At 41.2% G+C, this 22,672-nt stretch overlaps 1 protein-coding gene across 1 annotated transcript in view; it reads right to left on the reverse strand.

Annotated features, from left to right (window-relative positions):
• The window catches only part of ANKFN1 (ankyrin repeat and fibronectin type III domain containing 1), a gene marked incomplete at its 3' end in the record, with an annotated part of 145,426 nt that overhangs the window by 12,977 nt on the left and 109,777 nt on the right, over window positions 1-22,672 (reverse strand). Inside the window, exons 12-16 of the mRNA XM_081320918.1 lie at window positions 18,314-18,480; window positions 17,087-17,234; window positions 14,038-14,206; window positions 9,695-9,861; window positions 4,928-5,147 (exon numbers count right to left, since the gene is read on the reverse strand). Of these exons, the coding sequence (XP_081177044.1) occupies window positions 4,928-5,147; window positions 9,695-9,861; window positions 14,038-14,206; window positions 17,087-17,234; window positions 18,314-18,480 (871 nt within the window). The remainder of the gene's footprint in view (window positions 1-4,927; window positions 5,148-9,694; window positions 9,862-14,037; window positions 14,207-17,086; window positions 17,235-18,313; window positions 18,481-22,672) is intronic.

Below are 22,672 nucleotides of genomic sequence, written 5' to 3' on the forward strand. Positions count from 1 at the left end.
GATTTTGAATAGCTCAGCTGGAATACTGTCACCTCCACTAGCTTTGTTGTTGCTCAGCTTTTCTAAGGCCCACTTCACTTCACATTCTAGGATGTCTGGCTCGAGGTCAGTGACCACCTCATTGTGATTATCAGGGACGTTAAGCTCATTCTTGTATAGTTCTTCTGTGTAATTTTGCCACCTCTTCTTAATCTCTTCTGCCTCTGTTAGGTCCCTGCCATTTTGGTCCTTTATCATGCCCATTTTTGCATGAAACGTTCCTTTCATCTCTCCAATTTTCTTGAAAAGATCTCTGGTCCTCCCTATTCTATTGTTTTCTTCTATTTCTTTGCATTGTTCATTTAAGAAGGCATTCTTATCTCTTCTAGCTATTCTTTGGAATTCTGCATTTAATTGGGCGTATCTTTCTTTTTCTCCCTTGCCTTTCGCTTCCCTCCTTTCCTCAGCTATTTGCAAAGCTTCCTCAGACAGCCATTTTGCTTTCTTGCATTTCTTTTTCTTTGGGATGGTTTTGGTTGCTACCTGTTGTACAATGTCGCGAACCTCTGTCCATAGTTCTTCAGGCACTCTGTCTATCAGATCTAATTCCTTAAATCTATTTGTCACCTCTACTGTATATTCAACAGGGATATGATTTAATTCATACCTGACTGGCCTAGCGCTTTTCCCTACTTTCTTTTCTTTTTTTTTTTATTGAAAAGTTTTAAAGTACAATTTTCCTTTAAAAATCCCCCCTTCCCCCTCCCTCCTCCCCCCCCTACCTCCCCCCCCTCCCCTCCCCCCTCCCCCCCGACTTCCCAAAGCTAAATACAAGGTATATATATAAAAAGCAATCATAAACAATCATATGCTAACAACTATAAACTCTAAAATCCAACACTCTCTAGCTTATATAGGATAAGACAAGCCTTAATAATATCAAATATGTGTAAAAAGAAACTAAAATAAGAAAAGAAAAAAAAAAGAAAAAAATACGAAAGAAGACTCATTCAAATGCTACATAAAACTTCTTAACCCTATACTTGATCTGGATAAACTCAATCCATTTTCTCCATTCCATAATATAGCGTTCTTGCGAGTGATCTTTCAAATAGGCCGAAATCTTCGCCATCTCTGCCAGGTCGGAAACCTTTAAAGTCCACTCTTCTATGGTCGGCAGTTCCTCTTTCTTCCAATATTGGCCTATCAAAAGTCTTGCTGCCGTAATTAAGTTCAACATCAACTTAATGTCCACAACTGTAGCGTCTGCAATTATTCCCAACAAAAAAAGTTGCGGACAAAACTTTATCCTCTGTTTAAAAATCTTCTGCATATTCCACCAGACTTTTATCCAAAAAGCCTTAACCTTCTTACATGTCCACCATATGTGAAAATATGTTGCATCTTCATCTCCGCACCTCCAACATTTAGGCTGATAATTCGGATACATACTTGCAAGCTTTTTAGGATCTAAATGCCATCTATAAAACATTTTGTAAAAGTTCTCCCTTAGATTATTCCCTACTTTCTTTAATTTAAGCCTAAACTTTGCAACAAGAAGCTCATGGTCTGAGCCACAGTCAGCTCCTGGTCTTGTTTTTACTGACTGTATAGAGCTTCTCCATCTTTGGCTGCAGAGCATATAGTCAATCTGATTTCTGTGTTGACCGTCTGGTGATGTCCATGTGTAAAGCCGTCTCTTGGGTTGTTGGAAAAGAGTGTTTGCTATGACCATCATATTCTCTTGACAAAATTCTATCAGCCTGTGCCCTGCTTCATTTTGTACTCCAAGGCCAAACTTGCCTGTTATTCCCGTTATCTTTTGGCTTCCTACTTTAGCATTCCAATCCCCCATGATGATAAGGACATCATTTTTGGGTGTTAGTTCTATAAGGTGCTGTAGGGCTTCATAGAACCGGTCAATTTCATCCTCTTCAGCACTGGTGGTTGGGGCATAGACTTGGACTACTGTGATATTGAATGGTTTGCCTTGGATTCGAACTGAGATCATTCTGTCATTTTGAGGATTGTATCCCAGTACTGCTTTTCCTATTTTTTTATTGACTATGAAGGCTACTCCATTTCTTCTGAGGGATTCTTGCCCGCAGTAGTATACCTGATGGTCATCTGAATTAAATTCACCCATTCCTGTCCATTTTAGTTCGCTGATACCTAAGATGTCGATGTTTAGTCTTGTCATCTCTTGTTTGACCACGTCCAGCTTTCCTTGATTCATGGATCTTACATTCCAGGTTCCTATGGAGAAAAAATCTTTACAGCATCGGACTTTCCTTTCACCACCAGACATATCCACAGCTGAGCGTCCTTTCAGCTTTGGCCCAGTCGCTTCATTCTTTCTGGCGCTACTAGTACTAGTCCTCTGCTCTTCCCCAGTAGCATATTGGACGCCTTCCGACCTGAGGGGCTCATCTTCCAGCGTCATATCGTTTTGCCTTTTAGTACTGTCCATAGGGTTTTCATGGCAAAGATACTGGAGTGGTTTGCCATTTCCTTCTCCAGTGGATCACGTTTTGTCAGAACTCTCTGCTATGACCTTTCTGTCTTGGGTGGCCCTGCACGGCATAGCTCTTTGGTCATTCGGGTTTTTTCCCCGCGTAGAATTGAAGGTGTAGGCGCAACGTTTCGACGGAATCCCATCCGTCATCATCAGGCTGGTGGCTTCAGCATGAATATATATATATTCTACCAGGACAGATTGGGCAAAATAGAAGGAGTTAGAAGAATAGGGATTCTTCTCCTGCGTGCCACTGAATTCAATGGAACATTAACCCCCTCCTTCTGCTCAGCAGGACAGTGATAATTTACATGTGTTCCCCTTCCTGGTCCTTTTCTAGATAGAAAGGATATCCAACACACATGGGCAGGGCTAGCATACATATTTTTTATCATTTTATTCCTTTCCTCTTGTTATTATTTTTTATCATATGAAGCACAGTGGCTCATTGGTTTAATGACGCTGCAGATGATCTTTGCTCCAGCAGTTCAAGTCCTAGCACTGCGAGCCGGGGCGAGCTCCCGTCACTTGCCTCAACTTCTGCCCACCTTGCAGTTTGAAAGCATGTCCTATGCGAGTAGATAAATAGGTACCACTAGGTGTGTGTGTGGAGGGGGCAGTTGAATTGGTACTCTGTGCAGGCAGTCAAAATGGTTACGGAGCCTGTTTAGAGCCTGTTTACGAGGCAGCTCTGGGGAAGGGAGGAGGTCTAGGATGAAACTGCAGGAAGAGCTGCTTGTCTTTCTCTCTGGTGAGAAGCCAGCCTGCCCTCTTGTGGCACACCCTGGGAAGCACGCAAGCCGGTGCCTGACAGAGCTGGTAAACAGGCAGCCAAACTGCTACTTTGCAAAAGACCTATATAGTCTCCTGGCTAATGTAACAATGCCAAAACCAAAGGTTTTTGTTGTTGTTTATCATTTTTATTTTAATGTTGCAAGCCCCTCGCTGAGATGGATGGCAAATTAATTAATTAACTAAATCACCTGCTTTATTAGTGGGACATGATGATGGAGGGGCCAGGAGTGGACTATAAAAGATAAAAGGGTTTTATACCAGTCTGTTCATCCTCCATCATATTCTAATTATTCTGCTGAAGTGTGAGCCCTCAGACAAAGTTTATTGACAGTCAGATACTTCAGGGTGGCTGGCAACCCATGTATCCCTGATTGTCACATAGCGAGGATACCCTGGGAGAACTGCCTCTTTTAAAATGTTTTCTTTTTATTTATTATTATTTATTAATTTTTTTGTTTAATAAAGTTTAATAAAGAGCTGGAAGTTACATTAGAAATACAAGTCCAAAACAGTTTGAGCATATTGCTCAAATGTCTTTTTTACTCCTTTGATGAAAAAGATTAATTCAAATGTTGACCAAGAACATCTATCTATAATCCATTGCTGCAAGTCTATGTATTACATATTTTCCATTCTAGTGTTGTATAATAAGTCTTTTAGCCAACTCCCATGCCCCCCAATCCATATTCTTCATATTTTGATCAAGTCCTAGGAATATAGACAGGAAAAACATATGCATAGTTAACATACAGTGATTGATCCAGAGTCATGTTAATAATTTTGTTGATGTCATCTCCAAATGCAACAATAATAAAACAAGTCCAGACCAAACGGGTTAATATTTTAGGTCCTGAGTTATGTTTCCAATATCAGGAAGATGTTAATTGTTTAAACCAAGCTGAGCTTTTGTGCTCACATTAATGGGTTTATTGAGCAGAGGATCAGCTCTAGTCATTAAAACACAAACACACAGAGATAATGACTGAGAAAAAGGCAATAATTGGATGATTATTTTAAGATTGCACCACTGGTCAGCAAAAGTAGCGCTGGTTAGCTCATGCGTGGCAATGCAGAGATTTGTGGTGCAGCGTGAAAACATTTTTACGGGTTGAATATAATGTGACATACCCAGAGATGTTCAAGCAGAACAGTTTTAATACTGATTAGAATATAGCATTTGAGCTGTGCTTATTCTACATTAATCATACTGATGGGGGAATTTAGGAGCCAAATGTGAATGATGCCAAATTAGAGAAGGGAACTCTTCAGAATAGCAATAGCACTTAGACTTATATACCGCTTCACAGTGCTTTACAGCCCTCTGTAAGCAGTTTGCAGAGTTAGCATATTGCCTCCATCAATCAGGGCTCTCATTTTACTGACCTCAGAAGGATGGAAGGCTGAGTCAACCTTAAGCCAGCCAGATATAGCTGTAGACAGAAGGATAATGCTTCCTCGGTTAATTTGGCTGAATAATATGTCTGGAGTGGAGACCTATCACAGTGATGCCAAATCCATTGGCAAATGTAACCCAGCCACTTTGGAGTTCTTTAGGCAGCTCTAGCTTACAGTGGTGATTGTGTTCTAGTGGATCAGAAATGGTGGAAACCTCGATTGAAAGAGATGGAGATATTTTACCCTTACCAGCTTTTCTCCTTGGCATCTCTATCTCTGGGGAAGGAGGTGGGGATGGAAGACAGTCCAGATGGGAGGACGTTGAGCTTATTTTCTTCTGCAGAGGTTCCTCTGAGAGATCGAGAATTTTCACAAGGGGCAAACCGGAGGCTGTGGGTCTATACCGTGCATACTGCAATGCTTCATTGATCCACCTCATTTCACGCCAGATCTCATCAATTTGCTGCATGAGGGAATAATAGAGACATATTTTCACAGGCAACTCTTGTTTTGTTTGACAAAACATTTAATTGACTTTTGTTAATTGCAAGAGAAAGATAATCCTAGTAATAATTTGATAAGGATCTTTAAGATGAACTGCCTTCTCATGCACTCAAGATTTTTTCACTGTACCTTCTCCTTCCAATTTCCCACAGTATAGGGCATTTTATTTGCATTATTAATTTTGGCCTAGCTAGCAAATCAGCAAATCAACCCCTAAAGTTTTATGAGTTCTGACTTTCTGGGTTTTTTTGGGAGAGACGATAGCTTTTTAAAATATCTGTTTTTTAAAAAAGGTCTTTAGTTGTTTTTTCTTCTCTTGTTTTATTTTCTTGCACCTCTTTTTCCTTTTTTTATCTTTTTCTTTAGATTTGTTTTTTTTTACTCTATGCAAAATCTTCAATATGACTAACATAAATAAATAAAATAGATTCTCAGATCCTGGACATAATTTAAGGTATTAATTATAACCTCTGCCATCTAGCATATCATACCCTGCATTTCTTGACAACAACCATAAAGGTTTAGCACAATTCCTTAAAAAGAAGAAAGATGTGCACATTGCCACCTGCGACCTAGTGTCCATGGGTACATAGTAAGCTGTGCCTTGAAGGACGGAGACACAGCTATTTCATGTGGGGATCTCCCAAAGGTGCTGGGGGAAGGATGTTAAAACATATGTGAAGGAGATATCACCACACACATGTGGCGATGTTCCAGTTTGTCACAAGTTTGGCTATATTCATTTTAAAATGTGCATTATTATTGCCTATAAATAAAATAGGGAAATTAATCAAAATCCCCTAAACCCAAAGTTAGGGGAGAAAACACAGAAAGCAAAACTCAATTTTGTAAATAAATAATGAAAGATTGCCATAATTTTAAAACACTTTGGAACAACTATTGATTGGAAGAGTATTCACAATAAATTTCCAAGTTTATTATACAGTGCCATGCTTTTCTGTTTGGATTTTTTTTTTAAAAAAGCTGGTTTTTTAATATTTGTTTTTTTTCTTTAGCAAACTAGCTGTTTGCCATCCAGAGTCATGGGCAGCCATATAATTTTTCTGCATGAATAAACAACCAAATAAATCTTTACCTCTCATGTGATGTTATCCAATCTATTTTGATGTGTGTGTGTGTGTGTGTGTGTGTGTGTGTGTGTGTGTGTGTATATATATATATATATATATATATATATATATATATATATATATATATATATATATATATATATATATATATATATATCAAAAGTACAACTGCTTGTTTCTGTCTTTTAAGAGTGTGTGACATGTAATACTGTATATTTAAATGAAAATTTACTTTCAAAGTCAGCTTCAGATATTTGTTATATCTTAGTCGATCCTGAAAAAACCCTCTTTTCTCACAATTCCATAGCCTATCAGGCTACAACATATTCATTGCCTACATGTAATTTTTACCATCTAGTTTCTCACCAGTTCCCATTGCTGAACAGCGTTTATGGACTCGTTTACTCTTTACAGTGTTTGGTTTGTATAGCGACTGTCTTAGATCTAGGATCATACAAATGTTCTTGTGGTTTTGCGGTTGCGGCTGAAGATTGTGGTATGTGGTGGAGTGAATTAGTGTTTCTTTCCCCCCTTTTTCCGTTGCCAGTAGGTGGAATACAGCTGGTTTTCATTTGAGAAGAAACCTGACAGGTCCAATATGCTGTCACAGTAATTTGGTACAAACACGGTGGTTTAAAAAATGGCCACATTTTCATCAATCATAAACAATCATGTAACCCAGGTCGTAAATTTCTGTCTTTTCTATGAAATGTTTGTCAGGAGCAGAACAGACCTCCTCACTTGTTAGAATCCTTACCATTTGGTATGTTATTTATATATATATATATATATATATATATATATATATATATATATATATATATATATATATATATATATATATATATATATATATATATATATATATATATATATATATATATATATATATATATATATATATATATATATATATATATATATATATATATATATATATATATATATATATATATATATATATATATATATATAATTTATGTCTTTTACTTTTTAAATGTATGTACAAGGTTTCATTGTCTTTATTTAGCAAGCTTTTGACTGCAGTGAGTTTTTAAAAATACAGAAATGAAAAAATTGCCAACAGTTATTTACATCTCTCTCACTTTAGTCACACATTATTCACTAAAGCACCAAGAAGGAACCGGGAATCAATGCAACAATTGGTATAAAATGAAATCACTTTGTGGGATGGTGAAGCTGCTGGGAAGATAGAGGTTAAAAGTTGGGGGGGGGGAAGATTTCCTATGAAATGACCTATCTGGATGGAGAGAATGGTGAACAGGTGGATGGGGATATAATTAGATTAATACGAGTAAATTTTAAAATGTTAAAAGCATTGGATATTAAGTGATGTGGAAAAGAAGGCATTTGTTTCAGAGTTTGAAACCAAGGCCTATTTAATAAAGCTAATGATTTATTTACAAAATAGTAATGTCGCAAAAGAGAAATGGATTGCATCTTGGATTAAATTTAAGATTACTTGAAACTATCAGAAGTGGTTAGAGATATAAACTAACTATATTAAAAATCGATTGATTTGATATCATCAAACAGATATTAACTCATAGCAATCACATTGATAGATTTTTCTCTAGGAAAATATATTTCCAATCTGGTCCTTCAGGTTTTCCACTGGTGGGGTCATTGGTGAGGTAATTAAGGCTATCTACCTTGCTCTTTTCTTCCAGGAGTTTTCATCAAAACAAAGCACAAAAGCATCAATACGCTTTTTATCTTGCTTCTTCAAGCCCAGTGTTCACTTCCATAGAGTGTCCAAGTGAAAACCATGGTCTGCATGATTCTGATCTTTGTAGCTATAGACACAAAACGTATTGCTATTCTACCCAGTACTATCGTACTGTAGTCTCCTTTCTTCTGGTATGTAGACTGATCTCTTCCAATCTGTTGGTCACTATGACTTTCTCCAGATCTCTACTGGCATAGTTTGATTAACAGATTCTTCTTCTGTAGCCTGCCATGCTTCTGTAGTAGATATTCCATCAATTCTTGCAGCCTTTTGACTTGGTAATGACTGGAGTGCCGATTTGACTTCATCTTCTAATACTGGAGGTTCTTGTAAGTAGAGAATATCTTCTAAATTATTATGGTTCATTGTACAGTCAGCCAGATGTTCAGACTGGATTTGGTATTTTTGTCAACCTGTTGAGTCCTTTCCATCAGCCTTCTGTAATTGGCTGATGTTGAATTTGTCAATGCCAATGGTGTTCAAGTGGGGCTCCAATACCCAAGGTGCCTATTGGTATTGGTAAGTGTTATTGAATTGATTGTAATTTCTTTGATTGTTGTGAGCTGCTCAAAATCATTGAGAGTCAGGCACTATAAAAGTTTAATTGATACTAATACTACAGTATCCATACAAATCAGTTACACTTCAAAGAGAAAGATAAAATATGGCAAGCATGATGAAGAGAGGGGTCTCACTTTTCTTCTCCAAAAACTGGGCTGAAGAGCCACGTGTTTACAGCTCTTCTAAACAACAATAGAGCGTGGGCCATCCCGATCTGGGGCAGAGGGAGCTTGTTCTAGAGGTCAGGTGCTGCCACAGAGAAGATGCACTTTTGGGTTTGTGATAGATAACACCTTAATGTTGACATCTCTATTGTACTGAATCTGAGTCTGTTCCTTCCACCTTTGCTTGATTTCTTGGACTCGGTTACCCTGTGCCCATTGCAATGTGCAGCTTTTGCTCACATAGGAAGAGGCATGGGTTTCAGGTAGTCCCCAATTTATGCCTGTAATGAAACCTTCCCATTATGGTTGTAACCTGTGAAAGCTGTAAGGCAGATCGTCATGTGACTGATGCAATTTTATGCTTTGTTTGTGGTGGTTTATTAAGCAAATCACCATTGTTGTTAAGTGAACCCATTGTCTACTGTGGGGCATTTTTGCCAGAAAAACCCGGAAGTAAACATTGTTTTCCGGCAAAAATGTTGTAAATCGTGGACATGTGACTGCAGGATAGTGCAAAGGGCCATAAATGCAAAACCATTGTATGCCCAAAATACAGTAATTTGACCACAGGTTAGAGTAGCAGCCATCAAAACTTTGGAAGCAGGTTGTAAGTACCTTGGGGGCAGGGCTCTTGTAACTTTGAATGGCTTCTAAGGAACCAGTCATAACTCAAGGACTACCTGTATAACCCCAACTGACAGACTTTTCTATGACACCTCAGTTGACTTGCCATATGATTTTATCCCCGAGATTCACTCATAAAGTAAGCAATTTGAAGAAGATGGGAGGGAAAAGTGGAATTAAAAACTTCATAAAACTCAAGCTGCATGTTAATAGTCACCTCTTTATGCCTTGCCTCACCCAACAGTTCTCTGCTTAGGTTCCCAAATGCTGCCCCTGCCAGAAATTAACCCTGGATAGTGAGAAAACAGATGGTTACCTGTATGTAATCTAGGACTTGCTGGTGTCTTTGTTTAGCAGCAGCAACTTCACTGTCTGAAATGGCTTCTCTTAGGGACTGCTGGGTGCTCAGAAAATCTAGCTCTATGACAGCGGAAAGGCGGCAATAGAGACTAATAAATTTTTCCTTGTAAATGCAGAAATGAACTGAGGAGACAACAAAGCACAGAAGTAAGTGTATTACATAGGGGACCCACAAAGACTTACCTTTTGAAGGCGTTTAATCAAGATCAGTTGCCATAGCTTACATTATTACCTAAAAACAAGGATTATGTGAAGTGCTAAAACTACAGAAGGGTAGTGAAAACACAAAAGCATCATGTAGGGCCTTAACATCAAACAGAATTATGTGGCTTAAGCTTTTGTGGATCACAGACTACCACAGGTATTACCGGTAGATTAGTAGAGTAGAAAGACAGCAGTCATATATCTCACTTATATATCTGGCTGTATTTATTGTTATATTTTGGATGTACTAAAGATCTGCCTTGAAACTTTAAAAAAATGATTCCTTATTATTTGTCTATATTTTGTTCTGCTTGGTCTCAGCTGGATTGTTTTGCATTGCCAATTGCCCCCTAAGCATCTCTGCATCTTATAAATTTAAAAGTTTTTGCCACACCTGCTCTATCTGTTAAGTCCTTAGGAAAGGTGAAAGTGATTTTTTCCCTACTGGATAGTTTCATTATATCTACAGATACTGGCCCAATCAAAATATCACATTAGCTAGTTGTGTATACATTTCTGAATATGGATTTTCAATTCTGGTTAATCATGGTACCTCTCTCTCTCCCACCCACCCCTCCCAATAAAACTGAAAAAGAAAACACAACAGCAATAACAAAAAGGGAAGTGGTGCAAGTTGGTATTTCAGTTCATACTGCATTTCTGTTGCCAGATCTATGTCTTAGGTGTGATAATATATTGATCAGAGAAGGTCCATCAAGCATTATTTCTGTCTCCACAATAGAAATATTGTTGAGCTAAACTTGGACCACCCCCTCACCCTTTGATCATTTTCTGTTCTGAACAATTACTACAGGCAATCATGAAGCACATCCTACAGGCAATTATGTGTGTTTCATCACAGCTTTCTGAGATAGTATCAGCTCTACACAGATTGGCTTCTTCTTACACAAACTATAACCACTGTAGGTTAATATTGTATATTTATTCATGTGCAATCTGAAAAAATAACACAAGGAAAAGGCTTTTGCCACACATTGAATGCAGTCTCCAAAAAGGTCCTTGGTGCACACAAGAGCACAAAGTCAGCAGCATCTCTGTGCAGCTTTTTAAAGCAACTTTCTCAGAAACATGCAATTGTATTTTACAGGTGCTGCAGGATCCAGGAAAAGGATTAGGCTGCTTTAAGAAGTTTCAGACAGGTGTTATAGTCATGCTCTCAGGACAGCTAGGGAAGTTTCTATAAAAAGCTTCTCAATGTCTGACAGCAGTTTATGTAAGCTGATCTAAATGTGTTATGTGTTTTTAACAGAGCCATCTTCTTAACAACACTCTCCACTGAACAAAGAGTTAGCCTCTGATTTTATTTTTTGGTATTCACTGAGTCACCAACATACTCTACTTACAAACTTCCATGATCTATTCTATACTGCTTGTTTAGGCTCAGTCCATATTTGGCATCAAAATATCCCACATGCATCTCCAGAAACAATGATGAAAGAATCCTACTTAAAATCTTGGCAACCCACTTCCAACCAACAGTGCCCAAAATACAAGGGAAGTTACAGTTAATAGGAAAACCGCAGTAGATTCTAATGGTCCTGCCTCTAACCTAACATGGATAGTAGCCTAGTGCTAGCAACTATTACGGTGCAAATTCAGTGTGTGATTTGTTCAGGACTGAATATTTGAAATGTTTTAATAATCATCTTCCGAACAGAATTTTAACTCCCCTCAATTGTTTCACAGGTTGAGCAGGTTTTCTATTGGTTTAAAGGTTTGACAAAGCTATACCTGCAAATGAAATGTCAGAGTCTCCTTTCAATTGCTTGAAAACCTGTGGGGTTCTTTTTAACCTAGATATATATTTAAGATCTTCCCAAGCTCTTTATATCTCTCTTTGATCATGCCAACATATTTTTCAGCCATGTCTGAAAAAAAAGGAAAAAGAGAAGCAGTACTGACTTCTTTTCATCCACTCCCAAGAGGGTTAGTTTCTAAAAGATTCTCTGAGCATCTGGAAGACTCACAGCTTACCCTACACAGGTGGCACTTTAGCAAAATGACAACTGCTGTTTTAGCTTCAGAGCTGCATCTCCTTACTGCGGTGTGGTTGAAAACCAGGCCCATAATGTTGGTGTAACAAATGTTAACTTTAGCAGAGTCATCTGTGGTTTTACAGTTAAAGATCCAGTAGCCACCAGCTAATATGGAGTGGAAGTTTCCAATATTTGGGAGGTGAATCACAGCTATTTTATAGGCACTAGGGAAAAAATGTGCAATAAATCAGAAAATGGCCTCTGCTTGAGGGCATGAGATCAGTTACTTTTTGTTTGGAAAGTAAAATTGAGCTGTTAGTAGAATTCTCCCCGGAATGCTTATGACTCCCGCATTATAAATTCACTGCATTGAGATGGAGGAGCAGAGCAGCTTCCATTCTTATTGTTTACGTCAAACTGCTTTACTACCTCTGTTGTCTGTGCAGACCTATAGCGGATATCAAATGTGCTTCTAATCCTACTGGAAACATCACGATTTCTGGATTTTCTTTTTCGTACAGGAGCTTGGAGTGCACTTAAATGGCTACTGAGGATGAGGGTAGCCTAACTGGAGGGGTGAGTTGAGCTTGATGCACCTACTTTATTTCAAGAAAAATGTGAAAAATGGTTTTCACTTTCTAGGAAGTGCACACTGCCTTTCATTGCCAAATTTTAGCAGCACCTCTAGGGACTTCCTGGGTTTTACAAAAAAAGAAAAGAAAAGAAAAGAATAGGAGAAGTGCAAAGTGTAACCCTAAGCCTCAATGGCCAAAGCCAATGCTTTTATACCAAGTGGAACACCTGATTGGCAGGGAAAACTGTGAACTGTAGTCGCAAGGCATCTGGAGATTACCAGCTGGGAACCATTTGTTTTGAATCCTATCATCTTTTATTATAGGAATGGCAGCATGGAGCCATGAGCAGTGCCAGATATTTCTCAGTAGTCTACCAAACTCCAAGCCTTTACCAAAACATTATTTGATTTAAAAATTAAACGGAATACTGCAATACAATGTAGGGCATCTAGCACTACAGTGTTGACGATCACGCCATACAACAATGGGAAGAACACCCCTAAGGCTAGTTTGCCTTCTGGTTAATGTTTTGTACCTGGCCATGCCTACAAGGAATAGCAATAGCGCTTAGACTTATATACCAGTTCACAGTCCTTTACAGCCCTCTCTAAGCGGTTTATAGAGTCAGCGTATTGCCCCCAACAATCTGGGTCCTCATTTTACCAACCTTGGAAGGATGAAAGACTGAGTCAACCTTTAGCGGGTGAGGATTGAACTCCTGGCAGTCAGCAGAATTAGCCTGCAATACTGCATTCTAATCCCTGCCATCACAGCTCTTGCCAGCAGATTGTGAATAAGCAAATCACTTGGTGAGTGTGCTAATCAGATGCCCTCAAAAATTATAAACGTGTTCCTGACCCAATGGAATCAAAGTTTATCTAGTTCAGCTTCTTATCTTTTCTGGTTGTATCTGGAAATCTAGACAGGAAGGAAGCAGCCCCTTTCTGCTGTTGTTCCTCAGGGCAGCAATTCTTCCAAACAAATAAAATTTTGGAATTACTCCAAAAACAACTGCTGTCCTCCAGAATGACTCCTAATTAGCAACATTTGTCACAGAAATGCTTTCTCTCCTAAATAAAACGACCAATGCATATATAATGGATGTATTTGTCTAAGCTCCAACTATTCTGCATAGGCAAATGGGAGGCAATTATGAAGAACATCAAAACCATCACTAAGCCAGACCGACCTACTTTGCTTTGCTGATTAACCCATTTCAAAATGACCTGATTCTGCATGCTTTACTACACTCAAGGGCTGTGCGTTGCATGATATCTGCCGGCTTCTGCAGGCCAGGAATGAAGACTAGCAGACGTAACCCGGTAGCAGCTCTCTCTCTCTCTCTCTCTCTCACTTATCTGGAGTCAGAGAGAAAAAATGATGTTGCTAAGAAATCACATGATTTATTGACTCTCTGCTGAGGAGGGGGAGGCAGAGACTGGATGGGGGAACAGATACAACTTTGTGACTTCACTGTAAGGCAAGTGGGTTAATATTTTTAGGAGAACCAAGGTAGTATATACCGAGTTCAAACATCTGAAGAGGGAGGTTAAGGAATCCTGTGTGGGGGGTGTAAGGGTTGTTCTGTCCTGGGGCAGTGCAGACGTCGTCTGAGGCAGGGAGCAGGAGAAGAAAGGACACATTGTGACCCAATTCCAACACCTCCTGTGTATACAGACGGAACAGCTTAGCCTACAGAGGGACACACACAGAAAATAAATGGGGGGACGGGGGAAGGAGAAAGTTATAACATGGCATTTATAGCAATACCCCTCCCTCACAATGATATAAAACATTAGAACAAACTGTCACAACATCTTCCAGACAGGCATGTCTATAAAACCATAGGCATTTGGATGGAGGTGAAGGCACACACACACGCGGGCACAACAACACGCAGAACACATTGGGGCGTGCTTTTCTTATTCCTGCTTCAGAAAAGGTTTCATGCTCTAATGTTCCACCTTAAAACATACATATACATAGACAACCCCAGCCTCACCCTCACCCCCACCCCCACCCCAAAATAACACCCATGTTACTTATTAACCAGAAAACCTACACCATGATCTTTCCAAGATTTTCATTTATGTGGGAAACATGAAAATCAGTTCGGTTCAAATATTCAGAGCTTTATTAAAAACAAACCAGGTAGAATTCTGGAATTCTGCTCCCTTGCTTTTCTATTAGCCTGCCACATTGCATTGGGAAAATGCAAACAAACAAACAAGTTGCACTAGAGAAAAACACGAACATCAAATGACAGTATATTTTTTATTAAGGATTCTTTTTACCCCCAACTGAATTATGGATTGTATCTACCATGGTCTATTTCCCCCCACAAAGCATTGCTCCTATTACAGGATGTGGCCCCTTTAGGAAAAGAGAAGAAACACCACTTATTTCAAAATGGGATGAATGCTGTACAAATATTTGTCTAATAGCGGCTGGTAAGAAATTCTAATTCTTAAAAAAGTTGAGATATTGCTGCCTACAATGATTCAACACAAGCCTCCTTCATTTTTCAGTTTAGCTTCAATTTTTTTAAAGGCCTGCAGAATCAGGCCAGGTTCTGCCTCCCCTCAACACACTATGCTCAATGGATGAATTGTTCCAATTTAAATGGTTATATGTTGGGGGAGTAGTGATCAGATTTGTTGCTTAAAAGAAAGGCTAACCACATAAAAGATAGTGACTTTGATGATAGCTTGGAGTTCTCTATATCCTTGGTCATCTTTGGGTAGCCATAATAAAATCAGATTGTACAAAGTAGCTTTACATTAAAAAAAAGAAAAAGAAAAGAAAAAAAAGGGGAAAAAAGACTTCAGGACTGTCTATGCAGCAACTTTAAGATGTGTGGACTTCAATTCCCACAATTGCCTAGCCAGTATGCTATCGAACGTTCTCCAGATTATCCAACCACTGATCCAGAGGAACAGGAGCTTGATGATCTTCAGGAGTTCATTGTGAAACTTACAGAACTTGTGGGCAAGATGTGCTTGTTGTTGTTGGACTGGAGTGCCAAAGTTGGAAATATTAAGGAGCAAAAAATAATTGGGTTCTATGGCCTAGAAAAACCAAAATGAAGCAGGAGAACAACTTGATTGATTTATGTCAATCTAGTGTTAGTGATTTCTTCATGGCTTACAGTCTTTCAACAATCAAAACAATACCCATATATTGGATTGTTGACTGAAATCAAATTGGTTATATTACTGGTATAAGCAGGTGGAATACCTTGTGCTATGCTGATAATACTACACTGAAGGCTGAAAATGCAAATGATCTGCAGTCTCTAGTAAGGAAACACAAGAAGCACAGTGAAAAAAAATGAGACTGATTAATTATAAAGAAGACTAAGCAATGGAACCATCATCATCATCATCTTTTCAAGAGACTGTGTAGACTGTAAACAAATCACCACTGAAGAGAACTGTATTTGGATGTATGCACTTGGCTCTTGTGAGCTGAATCTGATTGCCTGGCAAAGGCATTGGTGATAGATAGATTGTATAACAACAAATTATTCTGTTTTAACACAGCATTGTGAGATGCATCTTGGGGTAAAGGCTTGGTACCTGGACATACAAGAAGCAGTCATCCACTTGCTTCACTATATACTGGTGCTCATCCAACATCTCATCCAACTTTTGAAGGTGCAAAACCAATGGTAATGACCCTTCACCACTTCATGACCTACTGGCCACAAGATCAGGAGGGTGCAGACAGAGAGTTAAAGATTTACCCTGTGTTCCCACTCTATTTCTCAGTTCACATACTTCTTGTTTAAGAGGTTGCTAGTCTAAGGTCACTTCCTTCCCTCTCTCTTCCCACGGACACACATCTAGTGCATATGCTCTTGGACACTCTTCCCAGGAGATGTAATTGGCATTGCCGATCCATATCATTTATTCCCTCTAAATAAATCACTTTTCTGCTACAGTCATAAAACTTGCCTCACTAATCTTGCCCAGGTTAAATTCCTGTTCTCAGGAATGCTCTTTCACACACACACACACACACACACACACACACACACACACACACACACACACGGATCATTTCAATCTCCAACTCAAATCATATTTCACACACTTTCAGAGATATATAAGAGCAAGCTCTATTGCCACTTACAGCTGGCCATTTGTTTTATGGCACCGATTACTATCTTGATTTAAATTAAGTTTTATACAGGGTTTCACCATGAGCTCACTGTAGTTTAAAAGTAAAGCATCATTTCTGAAAGCTTGCAAAGGCAAGGAGGCTATGAATTATAATACAGCTGTCATTAATCTGTCCCGAGGTAAGCAAAATATAACTCCATCTTTCTCTAGCTGGTAGCAAAATCTACACAAATCAAATCTGACACCAAATCAGCTCACGTTCAGTGTTGTTGATCAGCATATATGCACACAAAGGCACACAGGTAGGCACAAATATACACATGCATGTATTAGTGATATTTTCCCCATCAGTGACTTTAACTACTTGAAATGAGATGGATGACAAGAGTCACATTGCATAGCCCCACAGCGAGTTAGGCAGCGAATAAATTTAATATATAAATAAAACCTGTTGTAGAGGAAGATTGATCTGTTTAAGAAGAGCTCTCATTGCCATTTGGAGCTCAAAAAACAGTCGAGTTGGGCACTCTGCAGAATGATCCATATTTTCCATAGATTCCGAGCCAGAAAGTCTTTGGATCCATTCCCATTCCTCTCTGTATAGGGAGTGAAGTTAAAATTAGAAATATAACAAAAGTTCATTGCACAAGGAAGAATTTACTGAATGTACATTTAGGCTTTGTTGGGGTTTTTGTTCTCTAATAGTAAAATCTTCTAAACTTGTAACAGGCCCAATTGCTTGTGGTTAAAAAAGGGCCAACTTTCTGATTTCATTCTGCGTGTGCATATCAAGATGAAGACTTTCTTTGACATGTAGGCTGTTCCATGTTTCTTATAATTTTTAATGCGCATTCCTAGGGGGTCTCATGCGGGTGGATGAGTGGACTCCATTTTCTCATTAATTCATCTAGTTTCTTCACTGAATGTAGCCAGCCTGGGTTTTTATTTTTCCTCTCTTCTTAAGATTGAAGACATAAAGCTGAAACTGGACCAGAAGACCTCCAAGGTCCCTTCCAACTCCGTCATACTGAAACAAGGGGATTGAGGGAGTATGTGTACCTTAGTGGAGTGGTGGACAGAAGCATCTATAGCAGGAGGACAAGGGGAGTGGTGCAAGTACCACCCGTTTTCTACATTTATCGTGATGTTGCCTAACACCTGAAAGGGGCACAATTTAAGGTACAATACTGTGATGTTGCCTTGGTCAAGGTGTAGGTGCCATTGGAAAGCCTACATGGGCTTTAGGCAGGCAAAACAAGTAAACCCCCAACATCTCTGTGAGCCTGGCCTGTCTTGATCTTTGATCAATCAGCACCCACTCAACTGGATTACAGGGAAAGGGCTAATTAGTCCCTGGGTGAAGGCAAGTAGGAACTGTATCCCTGGATCTCACTGTTGGGATATGGAGTTGGCTACTTCTTTCCTTACTTGTCAGGTTGCATTAGTCTGGCTGATTGCTGCATACTGGGTAGATAAATGACAGATGAGGATAAGAAATCTTGGCATATGCCCTGATATCCCTAGTGATGAAAAATGTTTTCAAAGATCACCATTCCAAAGAGAAAGAAAATTCATAGAGTGAGTGAATAAGGGAACCCGAGCCACATCAACTCACAAGCTAATTTCAACCAGCATGATGGAAGTCAACCCTAGGGGGAAAGGTTCCTCCACTTACTTGGACACGTTGCAATTGTCTCGGATTTTAACGTGACACAGAATGTTAGGCAGCTTTTGTAGCACAAGCACTTTGATTTGATCTACGGAACTGCAGAGTTTTAAGTAGCCCAAATAAAGGCCCGGAGCCAGGCGTTGTTGGCTCCTTCTGTGATAGGAAAGTGTGTCCTGATGGAGAAAAGGAGAAAAAAACAGGTTCAAAAATTTTCTTGGCTTTTCTACCATATAAAAAAGAAAGAAGAGCTTACCAAGCAATGGATAATATGGAATTTTATCTATTATTATGGTTTGTTGCTCAGTCAGCCATTTGGCATTTTTATTCACCTATCAAATCCTTCCCAAGTATTATTCACCTAACAAATCCTCCCCAACTTCCCAAGATGTTGTTTGATGGGTGTTATAAATATTGTCACATTTATAAAACTTTTATTCATAAAACATGAAACTCAGTCAACTGAACACTCAAACTGACTGGCACTAATAGTTGACATGGGCTGCTGCCAGCATCCTAGGTATCAACCAGGTATCTCCTTAAAATGTAAGATGTTCCGAGTAGCGCAGTTTTTTGTAGCTTTGCTGGAGTTATTGCAGGAAGCTGCAATTTCTTGATGTGTTTTGCAAAGTTTTTGGACATAGTTCCCAGTGCCCCGATGACAATGGGTATCACTGTTACACGTTTCATCCATAATCGTGCAGTTTCGATGGCCATGTCGTGGTATTTTGTAATTTTTTCCAGTTCTTTTTCTTCGACTTTGGCATCTCCTGGTACAGTGATATCAATCAGCTGTATGCTTTGGTTCTCTACAACTGTGATATCTGGCGTGTTGTGTTCCAAATGGCGATCTGTCTGTATTCAGAAGTCCCACAAGATCTTCACCCTCTCATTCTTGACAACTTTTTCCACCCTATGTTCCCACAACTTTTCGGACACAGGCAAGTCGTATTTTTTATACAATGCCCAGTGGATTAGTTTAGCAACTCGGTCATGTCTAGCTTTGTAATCAGTTTGTGCGATTTTGCTGCACTCACATATTAAATGTGAAACAGTTTCAACTTTGTTGTTGCAAAGTCGGCAATTTGGATTGTCAGTAGATTTTTGTATCTTCGCTTTCATGGCATTAGTTTGTATTGCTTGTTCTTGAGCAGCCAGTATTAAGCCTTCCGTTTCTTTCTTGATGATTCCCATTGTTAGTTATGGGTTTAAAGAGGCACCATAAGCAGCGGCATAGCCGATACCACCAGGTGGCGCTGTACCGAAACTTCTGTGGCCGGGATAAGCTTTCAGCGGGAAACGGAGGTTTAAACTGATTGGTTGGGTGGGTACCTGGCCAGGTATATAAAGGGTATAGGTAACCCCTATTCCCCAACTCTGTTCTCGCACCAATAAAGAGCTGCTGTGCCAAACTCTGCTGCCTGCGTCCTTCCTGCGTTCCTGAACCCACTATTCAACAGTGGCGATGAAGGTGGGATCCTGCTTCATCTCCAGAACTGAAGGTCACTAGGGGATGGCATTGCTTGCTGGAGGAAAGAGGCATCTTTCCACCCCCCTTCTCCAACGACCGGCTAGTCACCATGCTAGTGGCACATCTAAGAAGCAGGACTCCCTGAACCGGATGCTGCAAAATGGCACAAATTGGCCAGTTCCGCAAATTCGACATCCGCCACACTGAATGATGGGCCTCACACCTGGGGCAGGTCGAGGGGTTCCTCCAAGCCAACTGAATCACCGAAGATGGCCAGAAAGAGGCAGCCCTGCTCTGCATGAGTGGCTCTACAACCTACGATTTGGCCGTTTCAGGCCACGAATGTCTGAGCTGGCCTGGTGGAGCCAGTTCGACCTGCAGCTTCAACGGGTGGGCGGGTCGGCGTCAGAGTTCATCACGGCCTTGCGAGAGGCCACACGCCTATGCAAGTTCAGCAACCTGGATGAGAGGCTGTGCGACCGGCTCGTGTGCGGCCTACACGACAAGCGCCTACAACAGCGACTGTTTGCTAGGCCCAACGTGACCCTCCAAGATGCTCAGGATGAGATCTTGGCCCATGAGGCGGCTGGCGGCGCAGTACATGCAGTCCAGCCCCCCCGACCCAGCAGCCCAGGAGGATCCATTCACCGTGAAAACGCTGCGTACGGCAGGAGTGGAGAAGTGGAGGAAGAAACTGACATTGACCTGGTTTGCTGGAGGCCGGAGCAACTGGAGCGGCGTCGTGGGAACCAGGAGGACCAGTGGAGGTCAGCAACCGTCCCCAAGTGTGCCGGCTGCGGCAGAAACTATGCGAGGGCGAACTGCAAGTTCCGGACGGCCACGTGTTGGGCCTGCAGAAAAACAGGCCACATCGCTGCGGTATGCTGTAGCCGTTCCCGAGATGGCCTCCACGAGCTACAACCAGAGGACGCACCGCGGAAAGGTACGGGCCCCCTGAAACGCACCACCACAGGATTTTTCGAAAGCCGGAGGGCCATCTGCTGCACCGGAGTCCACCAGCCACTCAAACCCAAGCTTAAATTGGACGTCCATTTACAGGGCATTCCCTGTAAAATGGAGCTTGACTCTGGCTCTGCAGTCTCAGTCATCTTGTATGAGACTTTTAAACTTGTGTGCGGCTGGAGCAAGCGGTGGGCCAAATTGAGGCCCTCCAATATTATCCTCACCGATTTCCAAAACGCCCCAGTAAAAATCAAGGGGGAAGCCACCCTTTCTGTGGGGTTTAAGAGTTTCCAAGGGCACTTGGATATTCTCGTGGTCGAGGGCCGGAGGACTAGTCTAATCGGGTTAGACTGGTTTGAGGCACTAGGCATAGTAATCTCAGGCATCCACAGGACCCAGGGAAACAGCATTGAAGCCGTCTGCAAAGCGCTTGCAGACGTATTCAATGACAAATTAGGCAGGTACACCGGGCGTTAGCTAGGACTTACCTGTGGTGGCCAGGCCTAGACAAGGCAATAGAGGAACAGGTACACGGGTGCTACGCCTGTCAAAGGTCCAGGCCAGAACTACCCCATGCACCTGTCCACAAATGGGAGGAAACTCACGCACCCTGGTCCAGGGTCCACATAGATTACGCTGGCCCTTTCCAAGGACAGCTCTTTCTAGTGGTGGTAGACAGTCACTCCAAGTGGCTAGAGGTAGTGCCGGTCACTAATATGACCACGGCCAAAACAATCCAAGTGCTCAGGGGGCTCTTTGCCACGCATGATCTCCCTGACATTTTGGTATCGGATAACGGGCCTCAATTTACCACTGCTGAATTTCAGGCATTCACAAAAGCCAACTTGATTAGACACGTCACATCCACGCCCTTCCACCCATCGACTAATGGACAAGAAGAGCGCATGGTGCGAACGACCAAGGACGCATTGAGGTGCATCATCATCAGTGACTGTCATCACAGGTTGGCACAATTCCTATTATCATAACACACCACACCATGCACAGCCACGGGGAAGAGCCCGGCTGAACTTTGTTGGGGCAGACGCCTCATCACCAAACTGGACAGGCTACACCCTGACAGAGTGGCTGCAGAGACAGAGCAACCCAAACCCCCGAGGGAACTACACGCAGGTGACTTGGTTTGGGCCAGGAACTACAGTCCAGGACATGTGTGGATTCTGGGGGTGGTGGTTGACAGAACCGGCCCCTTATCCTACATTGTAGGGGTGGAGGGGGGCCGTCAGATCAGACGACACATAGACCAAGTCAGGAAACGGGTTCCTGAAAGGTCACAGAACAACCAACCGGAGGACCACCCTTCATTGGCCATAAATCCTCACTTCCAACCCTACCAACAGACAACAGGTCCTGAGCCTGAGGAGGACCTCATGGACCCGGAGCCATTCCCAGAGAGCTCTGTCCAGCCCAGACAACAAGCCCAGAGCCAGCACGACAACCCGGTCACTGGGTCAAACTCTGGGGTGGGTCCACCAGAAATGCCCAGCCTGGATGTAACCACTGACTCTGCTCTCCAGGACAGGGGGGAGCCCCAAAGACGGTCATCCCAGACTCATAGGCCACCTGCCTATCTCGCCGACTATGTGCAGTCATGAGGGCAGGCAGAAGGGCATGGTACCACGACGTGTCATTGTCAAGCATGTTGTTACTGTATTGAAGTATTGTTGTTGTTGTTCACTGTATCAAAATCATTGTTCATTCTTTTAGGGGGAAGGGGTGTTATGTATGGGTTTAAAGAGGCACCATAAGCAGCGGCATAGCCGATACCACCAGGTGGCGCTGTACCAAAACTGCTGTGGCCAGGATAAGCTTTCGGCAGGAAACGGAGGTTTAAACTAATTGGTTGGGTATGTACCTGGCCAGGTTTAAACTGATTGGTTGGGTGGGTACCTGGCCAGGTATATAAAGGGTAC

This window comes from Vipera berus (genome assembly GCF_964194415.1).
Source record: "Vipera berus genome assembly, chromosome: 2".
Taxonomy (NCBI): Eukaryota; Metazoa; Chordata; class Lepidosauria; order Squamata; family Viperidae; genus Vipera; species Vipera berus.